The following is a 24,509-nucleotide window of genomic DNA, read 5'->3' as shown; positions in this document are numbered from 1 at the left end:
TCATTCTCAGTATAGGAACTGGGGGGAGTTGGCCAGGAGGTGTGGATCACTGCTCAGGCATCAGTCAGCGGGTGGCGGGCAACTGCACTGTGCATCACTTGTCTTTCCTTGGGGTTTATTTATTTATTATATTCCTTTTTCATTATCAGTATTGTTATCATATTCTATTATTATTATTGTTAGTATACTATTTTATTTTACTTTAAGTATTAAATCATTCTTATCTCAATTCATGAGTTTTACTTCTTTTTTCCCCAATTTTTCTCCCCATCCTACTGGGAGGGGGGAGTGAGAGAGCAGCTGTGTGCTGCCTACTTGCTAGCTGGGTTTAAACCATGACATCCCTGCACTACTACATTCTTCTCTCTTAAATAATCACAGAAAAAGATACAAGTAAAATCACACTTAGAATAACAGCACAGAATTCTAAAATTTTACTTGGTGTAAAATGAACTATTTCGGTGATCAGGGACAAGAAAAGTCTTAAGAAAACTACTTGGCTTGCTTTGCCTCACAAAATGAGGACCTAGGATGTATTTAAACAGTGGTTATAGATAACTGAAAGAGTAAATTCCACCAAGAAGAGAGATGACTTAATCCAAAACACTGTAAGAATCACAAGAAGATACCAACCATAGTAGATTTAGGCTGGACACAGAGTCCTGAAGATCAGAAGAACAAGATTCTGGAACAACTTTAAGACTTAAGACAAATACTTGAACCTGTCAATTTCTATTATGGTCTAAGTCAGAAACTAATAATTGCAACTGAAAAGTTTAATGTGTAGCATAACATTGTAATAATTAATCCACTTTTTCCCATCTTAGGTGGTAACTGATGAGAACACTGTCCTCCCCAGCAAGTTTTTTCCCCCTCTCTCCCCTGCTACTTGAAATCAATATAGTGTTTAAAAACCAAACTTTTTAAGCATGAAGACCACACACTACAACCAAAGTATAAATCAAATCCTTTTTTTTTTCCTGCAGTAACACAGATAGAATTCAATATGGTGCAAAAGCAGAAAACACCCCGTATTCATGAACTTTCAGATTAGCTTACTTCCAGACTACTTTAGCAAAGTGCTTCTTCAAGCTTTATCTTATATTACAATTTTCACATTACCTGCAATCTTTAGTTCACTATTGCTGGGACAAAATATGGAATCACCAAATTGACTAACATTTAAGTTTTGTTTTCAAAGCTTGTTTGTAAGCTAAAAACCCGCATGCAGTCAGCACATAAAACAGGGGCATGAAATATATAGATCAAGGAGATCCAGTTGAACAAACTATCCAAAACAGTGTTCTGGAATACATCTCGGGTTTAGCAAACATAGTTTCTCGCATTTTAATAAAATTTGCATAATTTCTTGCACTAAAAATAGTTTATTTTAAAATCTCCCCCCCCCCCCAGCCCCATGTTCACCAGGGGGGTAGGGGATGGGGGGTGGAGAGGGAGGCTCACTCTCATACCATTTGTCCTAAATTAGGGACTCCTGCCACCACAACTGTGTAGGTTACAGATTTCACCCTCCTTCACTCCAGAACAATTTCACCAAATAGCCAGGCTGGCAATACATGGCAGTAGTTTCTAATCACTAGTGAAGCATGAGAGCATTACAGGCTAAGCATAGTCCAGAACCCTAGCAAGCATCTATTAGTCCAGCTTGTATCTCTGTGTAGCACATCAAAAATAAAATACAGTGCAGTCACATACCAGACTCATAACAGACAGAGTAACTGCAGAGTGACTACAGACAGAATCAGGTGCATTTATTAACTCACTTAGCTGCAGCGCCAAACCAGGAAGCAGTCATGCTGCCAAAAGTGATGGAGCAAAAGGATAAGGCAAGAAGGCAGACCTAGACTTTTATTTTCCATGCCAGGCATCTATAAAATGCTTGAAACAATTAGACCTGACAAAGCTTTAAAATTAAAAAAAAAAGTCTCCAACTCAAACACTGGAATACTTATGATCTAACCTTACTTCTTTCATATATTAGAAATGCATATGATGTCTCCTGCACTGCTCCTGCTAACACAGTGGAATGACCGTAATTTCCTTTACAAATGTCTTCAACCTAGCCTTAAACATATCAAGAAAACAAAGGCTACTGAGGTCTGGAATAAACTGGTTACACAAAAAATAATTTAAGTGAACACTCCTGCTCCCTTATAAAGACAATCTTTTATCCAGAATTTCTTCTCGCATCACTTCCATTCATCAAATCTTTCCAGCATCAGAAATCCTCTCTCTATTTGTCTACTTACACAACACTAAAAATAGCCAGACAGTATCTCTGGAAGTGCATAATACTCTTCAGAAGTTGGAAAAGGTGATTCCCATGAGAATTCATCTCAAGGGAATCTCCGCACTGCCTGTGTAAGTGGACAAGAGAGCCCACAGATGGCAGGGGAGGGAGGCAGAGGGATGGGGTGGGAAAGAAATTATCTTTTGGGATGTTGCAAGGGCAAAGAGCAGAGCAAGCAGATGTAATCAAAGCATTCTGAATTTTAGTTCCATGTTTTGTTTTCTATAAACAAGTTAAATAAGAAAAAATGAGCCTGACTATTAAAGTACAGAATCTTGAATGGGCTGTGGCCTATAAGGTAATATGCATGCTGTGATTTTTTTGAAACTATTTTCATTATTTGGCTTAAATAGCTCTAACTAGAGGAAATGCATTTAGTGCCGCATTTTTAATATATTTAGCTATAAACACTGTAACAATTTTGCAACTCATAAGACTCAAGTGTAAAAACATGTAACTCTACCTTTTATTTTCCCAGTTCCACACCCATTGCAGATTACAGGAGGAATGTCTCAACAACACAACTCTTCAATTTATCACAGACAAGGTTATGAACTTTAAGCATCACTTTGTAACAAAGCATTGCTACCTTGTACCATTCTTCTAAGGGCATACTGTCTACTTGTCCCAACACTTTGTAGTCCCATCAATAGCATTAACACAGATAGTGTCTCCCTCACTGTTTTCACTTTCACAGTATTTTACATGAGAAAAATATGAGCTTGATGCCTTACCAATTTTAAATCTGGAAAGTATCTTCTGAAAATTAAATTATAATATCCAGAGAATGTTCTGAAAGACTGAGAACCAACTTGCACTTCCTTAGAAGATCAAGAAGAGTATCAGCCTCTCCCTGTAAGAAAGATGCTCCAATCCCTTAATCATCTTTGTGGTCCTTTGCTGAACTCGGTCCACTAAGTCCACATCTTTCCTGTACCAGGGAGCCTATAATGGTGTCGTCGTTTAACCCCAGCCAGCAACTAAGCACCACGCAGCCGCTCACGCACTCCCCCCCATCCAGTGGGATGGGGGAGAAAATCGGGAAAAAGAAGTAAAACTCCTGGGTTGAGATAAGAACGGTTTAATAGAACAGAAAAGAAGAAACTAATAATGATAATGATAACACTAATAAAATGACAACAGTAGTAACAAAAGGATTGGAATGTACAAATGATGCGCAGGGCAGTTGCTCACCACCCGCCGACCGACACCCAGCCAGTCCCCGAGCGGCGATTCCCTGCCCCCCCTTCCCAGTTCCTAAACTAGATGGGACGCCCCATGGTACGGAATACACTGTTGGCCAGTTTGGGTCAGGTGCCCTGGCTGGGCATGAGAAGCTGAAAAATCCTTGACTATAGTCTCAACACTACTGAGCAACAACTGAAAACATCAGTGTTATGAACATTCTTCTCATACTGAACTCAAAACATAGCACTGTACCAGCTACTAGGAAGACAGCTAACTACATCCCAGCTGAAACCAGGACAAATGGGATACAGGGCTCCACATGTGGCCTCACCAGGGCTGAGTAGAGGAAAAAGACAAGCTCCCCTCAACCTGTTGGCAACACTCTTCCTAACACAGCCCAGGGAGATGTTGGCCTTATTTGTTATGAGGATGCATTGCTGGCTCATGGTTGGCCTGCTGACCAACAGAACCCCCAGGTCCTTCCCTGCAGTGCTGCTTACCAGCTAGTCAGCCCCCAGGATGTACTGGCATATGCAGCTACAACTCCCCACAGGCAGGACTTTGCATTTTCCCTTTGCTGAATGTCATGAGGGTCCTCTGTCCAGTTCTCCGTCCTGTCCAGGATCCTCTGAACAGCAGCACAAACATCCAGTGTTATCAGCCACTCCTCCCCATTTTGTATCATGTGCAAATTTGCTGAGGGTGAACTCTGCCTCATTGTCCAGGACTTCAATGAAGATGTTAAATAGTACAAGCTCCACTACTGAACCCTGGGGTACAATAATGGCTTCCTCCAAATGGCCTTTGTGTCACTGATCACAACCTTGACCAGCTGGGCCTGGCCATTCAGCCAGTTTTTGATACACCTCATCATTCTCTCCTCTACACATACTTTGTCAGCTTCTCTATGAGGATGTCATGGAAGATGTCCATGACGTCAAAAGCCTTACTGAAGTCAAGATAAACACCACCCATTGCTCTCTGTTCATCTACCAGGCTAGTCACCTCATTGTAGAGGCCTATTAGCTTGGTTAAGCATGATTTCCCCTTCATAAAGCCATTCTGATGGCTTCCACTCACCTTCCTGTCCTTCAAGTGTTTGGAAATGGTTTCCAGGATTAGTTGCTGTACCACCTTCCTGTGGACTGAAGTGAGGCTGAGCAGCCTGCAGCTCCCTGGCTCCTCCCTTCTTACCCTTCTTGATGACAGGATTAACATTTGCTCTCTTCTAGTACTCAAAAGACTCTCTCAATGACTGTGAGACCTCTCAAAGATAATAAGGAATGGCCTTGCAATGACATCATCCAGCTCCCTCTGCACTCATGGGAGCACCCTGTCAAACCCCATGGATTTAAGTGTATCTTATTTAAGTGTTCCCTAACCTGATCGTTTCTCCAGGGAGGAGAAAAAAGCACAGCAGAACTTTAAGATGACAAGGACATGAGATCAGAGACAGTCCCCACCCAACTTTAAGGGCATGTTGTCTAACTTGTCTAACAAGTATTTAGCTGGCAGAGGAAAGACAGTCCCACTGGTGTTGAAGAGATCCAGCTTCAGGGAGGTCTCTTCAAGTGTACAAAACAAAAATACTTCCCTAGCCCAGAAAGCTGTCTTCAGTATTTAAGACAGGTTTCATTACTGTTGGCAAGATACATTTGGTAACACTATTTGCCTGAACTACCAGAATAAATAAAAACAGCTTTGCTTTTTCATAATGTCCCAACACAAAGAAACAGATAAAAATGGTGACATCAATATAATAAGGAAAAGGCTGGTCAGCTTAATAGTAAAATAGCCAAACCACCTACAATCTAAAAATGTAGTTTACTAAAAGATTGTTATGCATTTGGCATCTTACCATTTGGGTTTACCATTAATAAATACATCCAATTTAAATGGAGCTGACCAAAATTTAATAGGAGAAACAAATTTTAAAATAATGCTAAAAACTTGGGAAAAAAAAAAAAGACGACAGCTAAACCCATCTCACTAGAAGCTAGAAACAAGGAAAAATAGTTCTGCATTTTCAGCTTCTATACTTCTCATGCTCTGTGAATAGCCTGTGTTACTTTTACAGGAAGCAGTTTCCAGGACACCGGGTATTTCAGAGACTGCCAGAAGATGATTAAAATAAACGCAATATAAACTCAAACAGCTAGGAATACTTGAAGATTGTGAGTGAAGTAGCAAAGTTATTAACAGGAAAAAAAATAAATAAATAAGGAAGCTTCAAGACATGAAGTCCCAAAGTTAGAAGGCACGTATGCATTCAGATTTCTTGATGCTCCCTGAAGACCAGTTTAGAAATTCAACCTATTGATTTTCATAGAGAAACCCATGAACAGAATAAATGTTAAAAGCATATATGCATATTCATAGTTTTCAGGAAAGTCTAAGATGAGCATGTACGCATATCTAAGTGGCACATACCTATGATCTTTTAGCTGATACCTCACAGATTACTATTACCATAAGTACAGCACACCACAAACTACATGTGGGAACCTTAACTCCACCCCTCAGCTACACACTTGTATGAAAACCCACCCTCACCTTGTCACCATAATTTTTAGTATAATATTTATAAATGGGCTAAAAGAATGTTGTAAGCCATCAGAATTGAAGTATACTATAGTGTTGTTATAACAATAGAAAAAATAAACAGTTATACACTATTCAGTGTCTCAAGTTTGTTACTACTGCTGCTGCTTTGCTTCCTTGGTAATGAGCTACAGCAAGTATATCAAATCCTTATTAAGTCAGGAAGACAAACGAAGCATGTATATGAATTTCAGAAGGGTCCAATAAGCAAGTCTGTATGACATCTTAAAAAAGAGTGACGATCTAATACAAAGTGAAAGGCAGCACACAATTTTCTAAGAGGGAATTAAAAATTAATGTTTACTATCAGAGATATACCAAACACCAACTGTACTGCATTTCATAACAACAAAAAGAGAAAGCTATTTGCCAAGGGTTTTGTTGTTTTTTTTTCTGAAGAAGCATCATCAGCCAGCAAAGTTCTAACTAAAACAGAGCAACTCCAGAATAAATGAGCTACAGAATAAATTGACCCTTCAAGTCTCCCATCTTGGGCCAGCTTCAAATGCTTATTTCACCTATTTAGCATCAGCCATAGAAAAACTAAAATGTTTTGCCTGAATTAGGCAAGGAAACTAGATACACAAGTCCCAGCCATCAGACTACAGAGTCTCTCTTCTTCATAAGCAGAAACATTCAGGGTTTCTCTCAAACTAAGCAGGCCTTTCAAATAATCCACTCCATCAAAAGTTTTTCATTCTACCACAAGACACATTGTCTTTTAAACAAAAAAATTTCTTCTGATAACAGATCCTTTCTTGTTATCTCTAGTCAAGAACAGCACTAATTTGAAGTTGACAAGTGCAAGCTTTAAACACTTTTGTTTAAACCCTATATATCTCAATTTTCATTCGCCTTTTAAAGACACAACTTATTAGAGATCTTCCTTACTCTGTGATTCATTTAGTTTGAACAGAGTAAAATAATCTAATTTCAAGTTATTTTGCTAGCCAAAATTTGCATGTTAGTAAAACAGAAAATAATATTCAAACCCTAACACAAGCTTTATGGTGTTTTTGAAAATGGAAGCATTTCTACTGATCATAAATTGCTGCAAAAGCATGACAACTACTTGAACTGAAGACTATTTATTTCCTTTCTTTTCTCTCCATGTAAATGCACAGCCACAATAACAGAATAAGCTTAAAACTCTACAACTAACCTCTTAATACTTTGAAGGGAAAGTGTGCATGTGTTCCCCCCGCTACATTTCAGTGTAGAAGAGGTTTTACAGACATGTAATTTACAAACAATGTTAAGTTTGGGTATGGTAATTCTCTCAAGTTCTTTGGTTTTCTAAAATTTATTGTCAAAGACTCACACCTCCAGTAAAAGGAAAGGGAGCTGAACCTTTAAAGGTCTTCTATCCCACTGGTTCAACAGACATTAACATGTTCTGAACAATTCAGCTGAAGCCTCTTCTTTCTTAACCGTGCTAGTGCAGAGCAGGTAATATCTCCTGGTTTTGTCTCGCTGTCCCCACCATCCAATACAGAACTGTTATGATGAGTATTCTAGCACTGGACAACAAGGAAGAATAGAAGAAAATACCCATACTTTTTTTTAATTTACCTTCTTGCCTCATCTTTTAAGAAGAAGTATGACAACTAAGGCTTCCTGCAGAACACTGAGGAAGGAGTGAGGTCCTCTGCCAAATCTTCCAAAAGTCTTATGACATGCCTAGGTATGAGAAGTGTATGGAGTCAAACTGTAACGGTCAATTTTTTAACCATTTAAAGCCAACACATTCTCTAGTACAGCCACAGCCCTAAAACCTAGTTTTAGAGTGACTTAACAAAACAAACAAACAAAAATAACGAAAACCCACCTTCATTTCTACTTAGAGCTTGAGTTCCTTATGTGAGGATGAATCAACTAAAGCACACTTTGTTTTGCATAAGGATCTATAATGTCAGCAAACTTGAGGGTACACTGGTGTTCTAAAAATCCCAACCACTGCTCTTTAACGTATAGTCCTCTTTCTATATATAGATACGGTTCACAAGCAACAGGGTTTATATCACTTCTGTGAATCAAGTATTAATGTCACACAATAAAAACATCTTTTAGGAAAAGTTTTAGAAACAGTCAAAGTTAATGAGAGAGCTTTGAATAACTTAATCATCATTTTTATCCAAAAAAGTTTTTCCTTCTTGCACTGTACCAAAACATAAATTAAAAAAAAAAAAGAACTAAAACCAAAAAACCAAAACCTATTACGTAACACAGAATAACTTCATATTTGAAGGTAAACTACAACCAGGTTCCTTCTGCTTGAAACCCTACACACTTGCAGTACCATTTAGCAGAAAGCTAGATAAATGCTAACCTCCTGCCCTTTGCAAGGTTCAAAGTCCAAAAGCTGAAGTGTTAGCGCAATAACATCACCACCCCATTCAGCATACATTATGTAACAAAATCACCAGGAATTCTCTTGTACTTTGGAGTCTTCACAAGGATCTGAAGGAAAAGCAGTTGAAACAGGTAGCAGTTTTGACATATCCTGAACATATAAAGCACTAAAAACAATTCTGTGTATTTCAGATGCTTCCCTGACTATGTTTACCCAAAATATGAAAGGAGATGATTATGGAAGAGTTGATAGCACCACATAGGGCATTATCATCAGTTACTGTGTAATACTACTGCTCAAACACACACAGTAACAAAAGCCAAAACAAAAACCATGCCAAGTCTCATTCAAGTTCGTTTCTAATAAGGTCAGCAAACAGTTCTCCTTGCAGGACAGAATTTACACCTAGTACTAAAAAAATAAATATAAGCAACTTCCCCAGAAATTATTAATGAACTATGACTGTCACACTGTTTTATCCACACATTTTAAAGAGAAGAATCTCATTAGAATGGAGGGGGGGGGGGGGGGGGGGGAGCATAAAGTACATTAACTTGTGAAGTACTAACAAAGCTAAATATCTACACAATTTACCTATATCACTTTACAGATGTAATTCCACTTAAGCTTTGTTGCTAGTTTAAACTCTGCTTACTCTTAAAAGGTTCCACCAACAGTTTTTTCACACAGCACAGCAGCCTACACCATTCAAGACAATTTCTCAATACAAATGTACCCAGTTTAGGATTCTACCCGAATAAACGCATCAGTAAAAGAGCCAAGCTGCTGACAGTTATTCCAGTACAAGAGCTATGGTTACATCAAGCCTTAAGTACAAGCTCTTGGGGGCAAGGACCTTATCTTCATAGTTGTCTGCAAACCACTTAACAGACTGTCAGCACTATACAAATGAAAACCTAAAGAAAGCATTAAAGTGGACCAGCATGCTAGACATTTTCTCCCCAGTGGGCCTCACCCAAGTATGAATTTTCCTTAGGGTACAAGGGTACAGCTGGAAAACACACCTGAATCCTTGTCAAATACATTTGCATGCAAGTAAGAACAACTGCACTTCCCAAGTGCAAACACAGTGAAAAGAAAAAGAATTATCCTACCAGCAGACAGAGAGATGTAAAGACAGAATTAATGTAATGAAGTTAAAAAGCAAACTCTTCAAAACATCCAGAAGGGAAAGAGTCCAGATAAAGATGTCACCCAAAATAGTAAGTGGGGGATTGCAGCTCCTTGATTTCAGCGAGACCATCTTGTCAAGAGGTAAAAGTATCTCACAGCACTGCAAGTTAATAGCTTGAAAAAAGAGACACATCACTTTTCCTACAAGTTAAGAAGGAAGTACTTGTATTACTATTGTTTATGACCATACAACAGACAAAAATCAAATGAAATGGCCTGAACTCTTTCCATTTACCAAATGCTTTCAAACAAAACACAGATTAATACAAATAAAGGAATGAGGAAGATCATTCTTCTCTGTTGGTTTGGTTCCTTCACATGTGGCTCAGTTCATACAGTGAATCCCCAGCCACATCGAGACTCTATGTAGAAGAGCCCACAAGCCACAGCCACAAGACATTACAGAAACAGCCTCCTATTCATGTTCCACATCTTCCATTTTTTCAAAACAACAAAACTGAAATAGAAGTTAAAATAACAAAACAGCAAGGCCATCCAAATAAAGCAAAATACTCAAGTGAGATCAACTTTCAGATACTTACAAGACAACACACAGAATAGAACTACTTCAGTGAGCCTGAGAATTTAAAAAACTTATTTAGATGCAAGTCTTTCATTTGTCGTCAAAATAACAAGTTACAGGGGAAAAAACACTGTAGTAATCTTTAGATACAGTTTCACATGCTTAACTTAACTTTTTCTACAAGGCTTTAACACAAGCCATCTTGCCAAACATCTCTGCATTGCCCTTAGAGAAAAACTTTTTTTTTTTTCATTAGCACACTACTACTAATACTTCAGTACTGCAGAAGCTCTGAAAATGTTTTTAAAAGGTGGCTGCTATAGTAAATATGTCACCTTTACCAGACACTCAGTTTACAGTCTACCCAATAAGGCTTTAATTATTTAAAGCTTTATGAATAATCAGGGTGGGGTAGGGGGGAGAGAACTTAAGTAAAATTACCACTGACTTTTGAATTAAGTTGTTCTGTCCATCTTAATTTTCTTTGAGGCAGTAGCAATTCAGCTGAATACAAATCTATAAAAACATAGTATAAACATATTAGTTTCAACATTTAAACTATATCTCTCTTCAGAAACATTTAACCATTATCGGAGGAAGAGGACAGCAATAAATCTAAAAATAACACACAAAATTAGTTAGTTCACCACTAAATTTTGTTTTAAATCCTTCCAAAAAGGTGAAGGTTTTTTGTAATGTCATACTTGCAAACCAGTCAGACTCATTCATTCTCATTCCAGAATAGGAAATTACTCTGAACCCAACCTTAAAATAACAACACATTAAAAAGCCAGTTTGCACAGGCAGTAGACTAGTTTTTGGTAAAAAATATCTGGCTTCCATAAGTGACAAAGAACAGTGGAAGGAAATTAAAAAAAAAAAACCCAGACAAAAAAAACCACCCTACATTGCAAGTACTTTCATGCTGCAAAAACATCTAAAACAAATGGAAAGATTGAGATGTGCAAGCCATCCAGCAGACCTGTTCAATAATTATAACAGCTCATTGTTGAGATTACAACATCAACGTGAAGGTTAAGTTACCAAAGGATTCAGTCTAGATGTACCTATTTTTTAAACTCCCAGGAAAATCACACTCCTACCTGCACATTTCTCTTTATACATTTATTCTTCAAATTCTTAAAGAATTATTCCATTAATTATTAAAAACAGCAAGTAAAAATTAGTTTCTGCAAGCTCATTTCAACATTCTCAAAAAAACAACCACCTCAAGGCAGTAGATGTTACTGGTTTAACCACTCTACTGATAAAATGTATATTCAACTGTAAGTTGATTTATGAACACTACACCACTTACCTAATCCAAGAGGACCGCACAAGGTGTTAGTACTGTGTGATTTATATTTTTCCAGTTTGTTTTCCTTGAGATAATATCCAGAGTTCTTGTTGATACTACATTCGTAGCTGTTTGACATAGATTTGACCTCACAGAAATCGGCTACCGATCCTTCTTGCTTACAGATTCCACAAGGCTACTTCCAAAATTTGCCAACTCTCTGTCTTAAAAAGCTTTTTTTTTCTCTGACAAGTTCTTCTCTTGTCTATTCCACGGACATATCACTATAAGAAGCATCAGCTCCAGGTGAAATAAATACACTTTTTACACCACAAACTGTGAAGCCAAAAATCCAAATTTCACATCTGAACTCTGGAACATTTCCTAGCTTCGGGTAACAGAGGCATTTGTAAACAACAGCTATCTGGATACCTCCATACTGCTTATTGGCAACAACATTTTTCAACAAAAATATTAAATAAAACATAAAAGAAAAAATGATAAACAAACATCTATTAGATTCTTCATTTAGAAAATAGGTCTCACTGCAAAATGACAGAAGGCTATGTCAGAAAATCTAAAAAATAAGATAAGGGGAAAAATACCTGCCATGAAACTTTTCAGCAATGTCTACACAGTGACTCAGGCTGCATTTAACCTGGAGCCAGTTAACAAAACTGGTTATGTCTATGACTCAGATGGAATGTTGCCTAGAAGAAAGAAGTATCTAACAGTAAGAAAGCACTTTATTTTGGCAGCTGAAGTATTCAGAACTTGGTAAGTTTAGCCATGTATCCATGCCATGTGGACAAAAGCGTCCAAGGGTGAGGTGCTCGGCACTGCCACAAAGAAAAAGCTTGCGGCTTCAAACTTCCAATTCACTTCTCAGATGCCTACTGATTGTTTCAGAAGCCTTTTCAGGACGAAGCACTTGGACAAATAATCCCAGAACCGTGTCCGGTATTTCTCCCCTTTCACAAGAAGCAACTGCTGCAGGTCGGTTTCCACCTTTTTTCCTCCCTACCAGCCGAAGCAAAAGGCTGCAAACATCCAGGATCCTCTCCCTCTGTAATCCAAACTGCCTACGGTAAAAAGAACCAGAACAATCAGTCTTCCCTTTCGAAATCCGAACTGGCGTTAGACAAACACATAAACCTGAGTCTTAAAAAGCAAACACACATGCAACCAGGGAACCGAACGCGAGTACAGAACCCTCGGCTAAACCTCCGCTCGAATCCAGGAGAAAGCAGCAGGCACGTTTATCGGAGAACGCAGCCTAGAGCGAAAACGTTCTCCTGCCTCTCATCCCCGAGAAGGGAAAAAAAAAAAAAAAAAAAAGAAAAAAAAGAAAAAAAGGCGGGGGAGGGGGGGCGAAGAAAGGGGCATTTCTCATTTTATTGGAGAGGACGAACAGGTCTGCAGAGAGCACCGGGAGGGAGGCGCTGACCTGGGCCGGGGACACCGAGCGGAAGCGCAGAAGGAGCCGCCGGGGGAAGCCCCAGCCCGCCCCGGGGGAAGCCTCGCCTCGCCGCTCCGCGCCCGCCGAGCGCGCGGGCAGACCCCCCCCAGCTCCCCGGCCACGACCGGCCTTTTGTCGCGGCGCCGCGGCGGGCACCGGGGAGGGCTCCGCCGGCCCGCGCTGGGCGCTCGCCCTGCCTTCCCGGGGGGCCGCGCCGGCCCCGGGGGCGGCTCCCCCTGCCCTCCCCGAGGGCGGGCCTGGCCGCGCGGCGGGGGAGGGAACGGGGCGGCCCGGCGCCCCGCACGCCAGTGCCCGCCCCGGCCCCTCCGCGCCGCCGGCCCGCCGCCGCCGCCAGACCGCCCCTGAGGGGAGGGGGGGGGGGCGGGGAGGGGAGGAGAGCGGAGGGGAGGGGGTGCCCCGGGCCCGGCCGCGGCCCCCCCCCCCCCACACGCCCCCCCCCCCCCTCCCGAGAGCCGCGGGGGCCACGGGCGCGAGAGCGCCGCGCGCGCGCACGCACACGCGCGCACACACAGACACACAGACACACACACACACACACACACACCCCGCTCGCCTCGCTCCCAAAATGGCGCCGCTCTGAGCCGCAATGCTCTGCGCGCACAAGTCTCGCGAGAGCCCCCATCGCGACCCCGCGGGAGCCCGGGGCGGGGCTTCCCGGCCGCCGCCGCCGCGGGTGCGGCCCCGCCCCCGCCCCGCCGGCGGGAGCCCCCCTGCCGTGACGTCACGGAACAATCCCGAACGTTCCGCGCGGGGCGGCGGGGGAATCCCCAGCGCGCGCCCCGCCCGCGGGAGTCCCCGGCGCCGCCGTAATTAACCGCGCAGCCGCGCAGCCCCCACCGGCGCCACGCCGAGGTGCCCGAACGGGCCACCGAAACCGCGACGCGGGCTCAGGCCGGGCCGCGGCTCGGCCGAGCCAGCCCGGGCGGGCGCCGCGGGGGCCCCGGCGGAAGGTCCGCCGCGCCTCGTCCGTGGGCCGGAGCGGTCGGTGCCGGGGAGAGCCCGCGGCGAGGCGGGGGTGCAGCGGGCACCCGGCAGCGCAGGTCCCCACCGCGGCCGGCGGAGCGGGGCCGCGGGGCTGAGCAGGGCGCGCCCGGGCGGCGGGGCTAGATCGCGGGGCCGGCGGCGAGCGGAAAGGCCAACGAGGGCCGCCGCAGCGGGCGACCGCGACATCGGCGTCCTCGCCGAACCGAGAGGAACGGCTTCGGTTTACAAGCAAACGGGTGGAAATACGTCCATGCCGTCGTTCGGCGCGTGCCTTTTTCGGAAGAGGCGCGACGGGTTTCTGCAGCCTGGGAAGCAAATGTCGGGATTAACGCATTCACGAGCCGGTGGTTTCGGAGCCTGCGTTGGAGCCTCGATTTTCTTTCCGTGGCCGTTTCCACTACGAGATTTAAATTATTGTAGGAACTGAAATTATGCACTGATTTTTCACAAAAACGCCTCAAAGCCCTGACAAACAGTAGGATTTTTAAATGCATTTTTGCAGGCATCTATATGCTGTCCAAATAACCCATTCTCATCATTTGGTAAAATTACTAGCAAGCAACAGCTACTGGCAAAAGTACTCAAAGTAAACAACCGAGAAACCTAGAAAGTAGAAAAATACATGAGAAATTCATCTTTAGAAACCTGACAGAAGCTCTGAAACTGCTATGGTCACATCTACCTTCAGCTCAACTCTGAGTAGCCAACCCCAATTCCACTTTCTAACAGCAACGGTGGGTTTTTTTCCAGGTTCCCATCATAACCTTGACTGCACTGCAATCTCCTTTCTCCACCTCATCTGTGAAACTGTTTGTCCTGCTATTCACCTTGACCTGCGCTGCAGAAGTCAGGCTTCCCAGGCAGGGTGACAGACCATACCCCCAGCCCCACTGCTATTTTCGCAGTCCGTTGCCAAGCCTGAAGCCACAAACTAGAAAGGCAGGGCCGTGCTCTGCCACCTGGCCCGACTGTGCACCGCGGCGCCGGCCAAGGAGCCAAGTCTGATGCGTCTACATGTGGTCACTAGGACCGTAGTACCGAAACTGCCCACACTCTCAAGTTTCATTATTAAAATTGTTTTCAGAATACAAATTTCTAACCTACATGCTGATCAATTTAACCTGCATCAGACATATGCTGCGGTAGCAGCTAGAAGCTAATGGGTTTGTTCCGTCAGGAAAAGTCACCTAAAACATCTCAGGACTCGCTATGCTGCGTGATTCAGACACGTGTAATACCAAGAAAGCTCTGACCAGAGGATTCACATACAGGTCCCAAAGCAACATATACAATCCTAAAATACGATGGGTAACAGTACCTAGGAAAACAAGACAAGGTGAACCCAAAGCAGTACAAAAACAAAGTGTATAGAGTCAATTAAGCATCTCCAGGCCACCTTGACAACAGACACTTAAGGCTATATTAATGATCTGAAATGACCTTTCAATTCATTTGAGCAAGTTACAGCTAAAGCCTCCACACTGCACAGCTATTCTGAGCATCTTCTGGCTTCGCAATCCATTACATACAATGGGTGTCAAAAGAGAAACACAATAAGTAGCAGGAGATTGTAAATTTATCTGTATCAGTCCTCCTAATAGGTTTCTCTTTGTGTTGCTTCGTACACAGTCCTATTTCCTGCTGGTGACAATAACCACATCAATTTTAGTAACCACAGGAAAAGCTGTGATAGTCATTGGGGAAATTACTTTAAAGTAGTAATGGGAAATGGGTTTGATTTATATCTCTAATTGTTCCATAAAAGAAGGTATAATGCCATTTCCACTTCATGAAAAGCAAGGCTTTGACCCAACAAACAGCTGAGGTGATGTCCTTAACTTAACTGAGGTCAGTGGCAAACCTTACACTGGATTCAAACCAAGAGCTCTCCTCTTTTAATGCACTTGAGTTTACACGTCACAAGCATTCAAGCAGTTGCAGCAAAGTCAACAGGACATTCTTAGCACGCATTCCTTAATTTAAAGCAATTAATTTGCAAGCCTACTGGCACGTGAATTTGGTTTATGAAGAGGTTCCTGCCATGCATAGTCTAACTATACCAGCTGGTTCTCCTGGTATATACACAGAGTTTATACCAGCAAAACAATGTTTCTGCTAATACAGGTTGGTTTGCCTGTGTGAGGAATAATTAAACTACACTGATAAAAACATACATATTCCATTACTGATGAAGAAACCCTGGGATAAAAATAGTCATTGTCTGTCATGAAGAGCAAGAGGAAAGACAGAAGACTGTCAGAATGGCAAATCTGCAAAGCAGGATTTATAGCATTTTTTGGTTGTAAAACTTGTTATTTGATCTTTTGAACCCAAACTGTACCTGGATCTTCAGAAGTACATAGAGCACAGAAGAGAGTGAGGGCATTAAAGCAATCGATATTTAAGAGAAACAGCTTCTGAAACTAGTTAGGCTGAGCAGAACAGGTCTGTTTTGGAAAACTGCTGTAGGAGGTTATGGCGACATCTACGTTGGAAATTAATATGGAGGGGGGGAGGATATATCCATATGAACCATTCTCTTTCATTAAGCAAGCTTGGAGAAGTAGGCCAAGATTTTTGCCACAGATGCTCACGCATATTTTTTAAAGTCTTTTCAATGAGCCATGATATAAGCAAAGGGTAACTCATGTGGAATTTAGACAACAGTTGAGATTTAAGAACAAGCTAAGAATTACTGGTTTTGAAAGACTGAGGTACCTCTGGGTAGTTTGATGAAAAGAGAAGAAAAACACATTTAGCACTTTAATCCAAATTTAATATTCTGAATACTATATGTAATTTAAGGTTCTGTTTGGTATAGATCAGACTACAGACTGCAAGGTGACTTAAGAGAAAGATAGCTCATGCCATATTCAGGGACTGCCTACATCAGTATATGAAAACATTGAAGAAATACAATGAAACAAAAATGTGTGGGAAATGCTGAGGTGTAAGAATTTAAACAAGAAACATTTTAACTCCCACCAAATAGTAACTATCCCTATTTAAATACAAGTCTTAGAACTCCATTTTTGTGTCACTCCATGAAGATGTACAAAACACTTGACCTTGTAGTAAAAACCCAGTGTGCCCAATATACAATCAATTTGAACCAAAGAATCAGGCAGAAGGCCAAAATCAAAATTTTCTTAGAACAGATTTAAAACCTGATTAATACAGATTTGATCCAGAAAGCTTCTAATGCAATAAGCCCAATATTAACTAGAAAGAAAACATCCACCTAACATTAATAATAAAAAGCCAGCTCTAATGTATGTTCTTCTCAGCAGAGGAGTATTTGTACAATCAGATCCCAAACACAGTTCTAATAAACAGTCCTTATTGCAGAGTTTTAAATATCTTTCAGCTTCATGTTCACAATATGAAACATTTTAAGTAACAAAATTAAAAGAATGGAAGCATTATACAAAAGTGCATAGCAGCATCTAGTCATTACAATGTGCAGTAACACAATGAACACTGGTATAAAGTATCTGGCCTCGTCTATTTATATGTATTATCCCTTCCACGAAAGGAAGGTAAAATGACTTTTCCAATTGCTCCAGGATTTCAGTGGGTGTACCTACACAAGTAAGATAATGTGATTTGACTGTATTAAAGAATTGACCATTATTATTTGCCTCATAGGATGTATAATCTCTAGTTATTCAATTTTTCAAGAGTTCTGAGCATCTCCATGTCCAAGGCACTTTAATACAATTAGCAAGTACCAAACAGGTCTGAAAATTAAAACATAAGTGCTTGTTAAGTCATTCTTTTCTGAAGAACTTTAATATTAAAAGTTACCACTGACTTTGATGAGCAGCATCAAAGAGCAGCATTCCAGGCAAAGACTTCAATAAAGCTGTAGGTAACGGTTCATATTTTGAAGCAATACCTAGGTATTAATTTTGAATGACACAGAATTATAAATTTGACCTCTATTATTGAAATTAATTGACCATTTTCTCTCTCTCAAGATAATGGCTGCTTCTACCTGAAAGAGTCAATATCTTAGTGACACTAGTGAAAAGCCAGGATAAGAACTCAGAGGCCATTCTTTTGTTTATACTAATTGGAGGTAAAAAGATCGTTAAGAATCAAGCTTTTGAAGGAGCACCTTCTCCCTCTCTAGTTTTTCACCTATATTGTAACTGAAAACAGTCTGACTAGTAGCTTTTCTCCTTCTAACAATAAAAGCATCCATCTCCAATAATACATTTCAGAAATATTGGGCAGTATTAAAACAAGAGTTATTTGAAACTATTTTAATGGTTTATCTCCATTAAGTAGTATTCCTTTCATGTAAGTTAACCATCTAATGAACTGGGGCTAGAAGGGTACAGCTGTTCTTCAGATATGTCCCAGGTGAATGCAATCTACATGATATTTACTCTGTTGAAGGAAAAAGTCATGTTATACACCTTCTCTAAATTAATAAGCAAGTAAATCCTAAATGTACTCAACTTCTGCCCTGTTCCACCCTTCTGCCCCCCTTCCACCCATGCAAGGAAAGTGAAATAACAGCAAGCAAATACCTACTGTTCTACATTTCAGAAAGAACTCAAAATAATAACTATGAATAACAAGAAAGAGTTCAGATGAAAAGGAACAAGTTGAAGGAATTACGAACGGAACATACATTATCAAGTGACTAATTTTTCATAAGATGTTTGTATTTACCCTACCCTTTTCTCTCTAAAATGAAATTCCTGTATTTTCCCTAAAATGAAACTAGCTAGCTTGTGAACTTACAGCATGTTAATTTTGAAGTAAGGAGACCAGATGACCAGCATGATGATAGGATCTTGCACATACTTAAATATGAGCAGATCTCATTTTAATGCAGGTTCATTTCATAGACAAATCTATTTGCTTTATCCCTCTTTCTTTAAAAAAAAAATAAATCTGTACTGACACCAACTTGACATCTTATTTTCCCCAGTTTTTAATGACTAGATTAATTTAGAAACTTTTCACATCCAAGTAAATTGAAGAAAACAATTTTTGTAAGGTTTTTCTGCCAGTTTTGCCTACCATCAACGTACATATTACCATATGTTTTTTAAAAGTGTGTGTAGTTACTACAGAGGCTTACCTTAGGAAACTGGACCCAGAGATCTGTTGTTTCTCTACACAGACAGACTTGCTGAAGGAATTGGATGTAAAAAAGTCTGTCAGTGCCTTCCCAACTACATTAAGTGACCTAATTAATAGAATAATCTGTCCATCCGTCCCCCCCCAAAAAAAGACACAAACTTATACCACTTTTTTAGATCTGTTTGCTAGAACCACTGGAAGCCTAGATTTTGTCCTATATACTAAACATCATGGGATATAACTCACAGTTCAAAGAATCTCCTTAGTTTTGTGGCATGATCCCCCAAAAGAACTATTATCAAGATTGATAGAATGGGCTCAGCTGTTGCAGTTCCTTATCTTGATTAGCAATCAGCCTTGGGGGGGGGGGGGGGGGGGCAGCATCACATGACAAAAACAAGATTCACTTACAAGTATTTTCAAGAAAGACTAAAACTAGCTTTCTGACTAGCAGAATGTTTCTTCCACCTTTAAACCAGGCTGAAATGCCCCAGCAAATCTTAAGTATTCTAAGGACGTTAAATGCAAAAGGCTAAAGAGGGAAACCTGCCTCTCTCTCAGCTGATCCTCTTTCTCTATTTTTCCCTTCACAGACAAAAACAGGCAGCAGAGGTTTCTACTATCTGTTGTATGGTTCTGTCATCTGAAACCTTGCCCCCAAAACCAAAACAACAAACAAACAAAAAACACACACAAAAAAGTGACCCAAGGAAATTAATAGTATGAAGGGCTGTGAATAGAGTCAAAAGCAAATGAAATTTTTTCTTGGACTTATCTTCCTGGAGCTGCATTATGCTGTTTTATAGATCCCTCTGAACAAATTTTAGATGCTCTCTTTTATTAGTTCAGAATTGGAAATTTAGAGCTACAGTTCTTTCCTACTGGACACTCATCCAACATAAGGGATACTTACACTCTTACATAGTGACATTTGCGTATGTTGCTATTAGAAACTCCTGATATTTGTAAATAAGTGGAAAATAACTCTATATTTGAAATCCCTGAAATGCAAATTTCACGAAGGTGGTGCAATAGCTTCAAATCAGCATTGTCTTGTTTTGATTTTCACTTCTGCCAGAGATCCTGCATTAGGCTTTGGCTGAGGGTTTTGTTGTTGGGGTTTTTTTTAACTTTTCTGTGCCTTAGTTTTCACATTTGCAGAATAAAAAGACTTGTGTATCTTTGTGAACTTTTAAAAAGACAATGATGATACTTTCTGCAAGCTTGCTAATTATAATAAATTGGCTCAAAAGAAATAGGCAAAACACCTCAAAACACAAGTACATAGCTTCCTGTTTAGGAAATACTCCTTCTCAGTCCTTCCAAAGCAGTATCCTACTACACTATACTAACTTTGCCAGTATGGTTAATAGCATTTCCTTACTAAGTAAAAGCAAGTTTCCTGTAAATATTTTTCAAATTATGATGGCTATTGTGTATGCATATAAAATATTTTGAGACACCAAAAAGCATGATGGCTTTTTTCTTCATACAATGTGACATTTCTGCAGATGCTATAAAATGAAAACTAGTCAGTTTTAATACTATACTTAGGAGAAATTGTTTCTCATCATATTCTTAATTGTTTACAATTTAATCACATGCCTACCCTTTCATTAAAAACTCCTACACTCCTCCTTGCCCAACAGTGCAGGCAAGGCATACACAGGAGGTATGTGGTCATCTGTTTTTCGATATGTAGCTGACCAACAGTTGTTTTCATTTACATTGCAAGTGAAGTCACATTTCAGCATGAAGACAATCAGAAAGCCACTTTCTCTAAGCCAGAAGCCCTTCCCAGGAAAGCTGAGCCCTCAAGGGAACATGGGGCTCATCCCCTTCACACCAGGATTATCCCACCCCTTCAGTGGTAAAACCAGGAGGGTTGTAGGGTACAGCCTAAGGTAGGTCCCTGATAACAAGCCTTCCCTAGACCACCTCTGTAAAATGCCTGAGGGAGCCGCTGTGGGCAGGAGCTTCGTGGGGGTGAGTCCCTGCTCAGGAACAGGCAAGGAGATGCCACCTGGGAAGTGAGAGGATGCATTACAGGTGCTTGGAACAGATGGGGAAGACTCGAGTCTAGAAAGAGGGAGAAACTCAATACAGGCTATGCAAGCAACATGTACAAGAGGCCAGAGGGCAAACTGACCAAGATACCAGCTAGCTAGAAACCCCTTGGTGCTTTAAACTGGATGACAAATAAACCCAAACAAAAACTGTCGTTCCAATTAAGAATGATTCAGAAGGAAATGCTCACTGAAAAGCTGCTTCTCCTGGTAGGTAGAGGGGAACTGAGGGAGTGACTTGGCCAGGAGAGTCAGGCTGCCTAAGTTCCTGCTACAATTACTAACCTTTTGTTTACAACTATTTATAATTATACACAGATGAAATTGTTAAATTTACAAAAAAGAAACCATAAAAAAAATCCCCCTAAATAAGAAGATTTGTTATGCTCACATTACACCACCTCTTATGTAATTACCAGTGCTGCCATTATATGCACGTGCTGTAAACTGTAACAGGTAAAACATCTCCTTGCTGTAAATCTGCTGGCTGTTGGTAAGCTTCACCAAAAATAAGCTCTTCTGCCTATTACTACAATTAATTTTTTATTATTATTACTATGAAAAGTAAATAACTTAAAACTTTTTATCCATGTTCTTTAGGGAGAAATTAAACTTTCATTTCTATAAAAATAGCAGAATACTAAAAGCTTGGGAAGGAGGTCAGGGAAACTATTCCCTTTGAAAATTTGGCATGAGAGGTAAGCGAGCAAGGCTATTTTAAAAAGTCAAACTTCCTTACATTATACGGGAGTCCAGTTAGTACTGCAGAAAGCTGTGTTACTCGCACGTATGAAAATTAAAGCACTGGGAGACAGACACAAAGGGGATTTAAAAACTTACTTCTCGTATTCATCCTCTATTGCAAATCCGATCCTCAGAACCATGGTATCTACACATCAAGCAATGTAGTAAGTGATGTGCCTAATACGCATATGGGGCTCCTTCTGTCCTCCCACCTCGAAGTTCAGAGATTTGTTGGAGATTGTGACTTGTATTTTTACAATTTTACCTTTACAATTCTATCTTTCCCAGTAAGTTAAATAGCGCTGGCACATAGTCATCCATAACATCAAACTGTTAGGATGGTCCATGCATGCTTTGTGCCCTGCTCCCACAAGCCTGCCTCCTCAGTACCCTTCAGGAGTCATTGTGTTCAACAGTCCATCTGCAACAGGCGGTCTCCGAAGTAAGCAGAGCTTTTGCTAGCAGAGATGTGTGTAGTTCCATGCTTTTTGGTGGTTTTAATGTCTAGGAAACATCCCTGAGCATATTTATTTTACTAGCAGAGATACACCCAAAGGGTCTAAGACCAGCTCCATTTCCTGAATAAGCAGGCTTTACTTTTTGTCATTATGCCTGCAGAAAAGGCTATTTGAGGCCACTATTCTAGGGCTTTGGGCAACAGGTTTGCTAGAAGAGTGTGGACTGAAGTGAAAAAATATTGTAACATTCACACCACCCAGATACAGATCAAGACTTCAAACATGGTTATGGTATTCTCTGATCACCATATATCTGTTGGATGTATCCATGATAGGATAGCATACAACTAAGAGTGCAGAAAGTAAGACTTAATTGTATCATTCTTAAAGAATAAAGGAGAAAAAAAAGTTAGAGATTAAGAGATTTTCTTCTAGGGCTTCTGCACTCCTTATCTTACAACTCCTCACCTATAACTGTTCAGCTTCATTGGGGTATTGGGTTTTTTTTGTTTGGTTGGTTTTGGGTTTTGGTTTTGGGGTGGGTTTTTTTTAGATGACTGGATTCTTCTCTTCTAATTCATTTTAGTTCTTTCAATTTTTTTGACTGTTTCAATCAATTGAAACAAAAAAAATTAATTCAAAATATTTTTTTCCTTCTTTTATTTGATCTGAGAATAACTTAGATGACAAAATATAGTCAAAATATAGTCAAAATATGGACACAAAATGTGTCCTCCCCCATTACTTCAGAAAGAACAGTTTAGGCAGACTTTTGTCCCATCTTCTTGATTCCAATTCAAGAGAAAAGACACCCTGAAATACAGAACTCCCCATGGTCTTTTATGTCCAGCAGCTATGGAAAACTGCATTTGCATTGATGTAACTATTTGATTCATTGTATATATGCATACGCATATTTTGTTCAGCTGTCTCTAATTCTGAGTCCCTGTAAAATGGAAAGAGCAATCTCACATTTCCTTTCTGCTCAGGGAGGTGAGGCAGAGAGCAGAAGCCCACGCGTGAAAGCACTGGGCCCTGGTGGAAGCTCCATACCAATGCCATACCAGACTCCACAAAAGCACAAGGTAGTTTGGTTTCAAAGCTACACTTCAGGAGCATACCACACTCACACCCCTGTTTCTGGAGAAAAATGCTAATTGAGAAAGAGTTGGTACAATCACATCCTTGCTTCTTTCCACCCCCTTCAAACCAGCTTATGCCAGTAACTTTGCCATCCTCACTCTTTATCTTGATCTGTACTCAGTGAAAACCACTGGGAGGTAAAACATGTTGTAACAGCATGGAACATAATTACACTTATAGGTATTGCCATCTAAATCCAGTCCCCACACAGATACAAGATTATAGCAGCTCTTTTCAAACCTTCGGGATCCAGATTTTCACCATCTTTTGTAGCTATTAGAATCTGCGAATCTGTAAACTTTTCTGTATAGCTGCAATTTCCAAGTGCCAAACTGAATCTCAGGAAAAGACAGGAAAAAAAAAAAGCTTGTTTTTTCACTGTTATGCTTTAGATCCCGTTAAGTTTTAGGTTTTTTTTTCCTCCCGTCTTGTAGCCCCCTGCTCACAACACTGAGCCCTATGTTTTTTCCAGAATTCTTGCTGTAACTTATATGACAGCTCTGGAACACACCTCATGACCTGCTGTGGTAGAGGTATGAGTTCATACTATTTTATCAAAGTGGTCTGAATTATTAAAAAAAAAAAAAAATCAGTTCTAAATCTGATCAGAGATTTTAAGTGGCAAATTAACAATGGAAGATTTTTCTGTAAAATAACATACAATTGAAAAACTTAATGATGTTGAACAGTTGAAAGACTGTGAGTAAACTACTTCGGAAGTTAGGAAATAGCTGCTTGCATCCAACTGGGGACAATTCCTATTAAGAAAATCTGTATAGTAGCAAATATGTACTTCCCTGATTTGGAGGTTCTTCCTGCTGCACTTTCCATGCTATTTTGTTGGTAAGATGAACAGGCCTGTGTATGTGTTACACGTTCTGTGTTCATGAGAAGCTGTTTTGCCTTGCCCAAGCTGAGGCTTCAAGGGAACAGGGGTAGAAAGTGGGTTTGGTGTATCTAGAGGGAATGAAACTGAAAAAGGCTAAGGAGCATTAGCGGCATTCCAGACCAGTCAAAGATGGAAAGGATTAAATCTTCCTTCTTAATTTTTGGGTACATGCAGTGTG

General features: G+C 40.6%; 1 protein-coding gene and 1 long non-coding RNA gene across 13 annotated transcripts in view; one reads left to right on the top strand and one right to left on the bottom strand.

The window, feature by feature from the left end:
* GPBP1 (GC-rich promoter binding protein 1) overlaps positions 1–13,609 on the bottom strand; it is a 39,176-nt gene extending 25,567 nt beyond the window's left edge. Inside the window, exons 1-3 of one of the 12 annotated variants that reach the window (XM_069777146.1) lie at positions 13,492–13,609; positions 11,489–12,549; positions 10,619–10,686 (exon numbers count right to left, since the gene is read on the bottom strand). In XM_069777146.1, the coding sequence (XP_069633247.1) occupies positions 10,619–10,686; positions 11,489–11,606 (186 nt within the window). In that variant the 5' untranslated portion in view covers positions 11,607–12,549; positions 13,492–13,609. Of the gene's footprint in view, positions 1–7,672; positions 7,781–7,928; positions 8,153–8,429; positions 8,561–9,568; positions 9,728–10,618; positions 10,687–11,488; positions 12,803–12,914; positions 13,155–13,491 lie in introns of those variants that run through there. The other 11 variants (XM_069777147.1, XM_069777148.1, XM_069777153.1 and 8 more) reach the window with 11 other exon arrangements.
* LOC138683873 (uncharacterized) overlaps positions 1–24,509 on the top strand; it is a 446,426-nt gene that overhangs the window by 378,919 nt on the left and 42,998 nt on the right. The gene's annotated exons all lie outside the window — the stretch shown is intronic.

This window comes from Haliaeetus albicilla, chromosome Z (genome assembly GCF_947461875.1).
Source record: "Haliaeetus albicilla chromosome Z, bHalAlb1.1, whole genome shotgun sequence".
Lineage (NCBI taxonomy): Eukaryota > Metazoa > Chordata > Aves > Accipitriformes > Accipitridae > Haliaeetus > Haliaeetus albicilla.
This window is presented reverse-complemented; position numbering and strand designations above follow the sequence as displayed.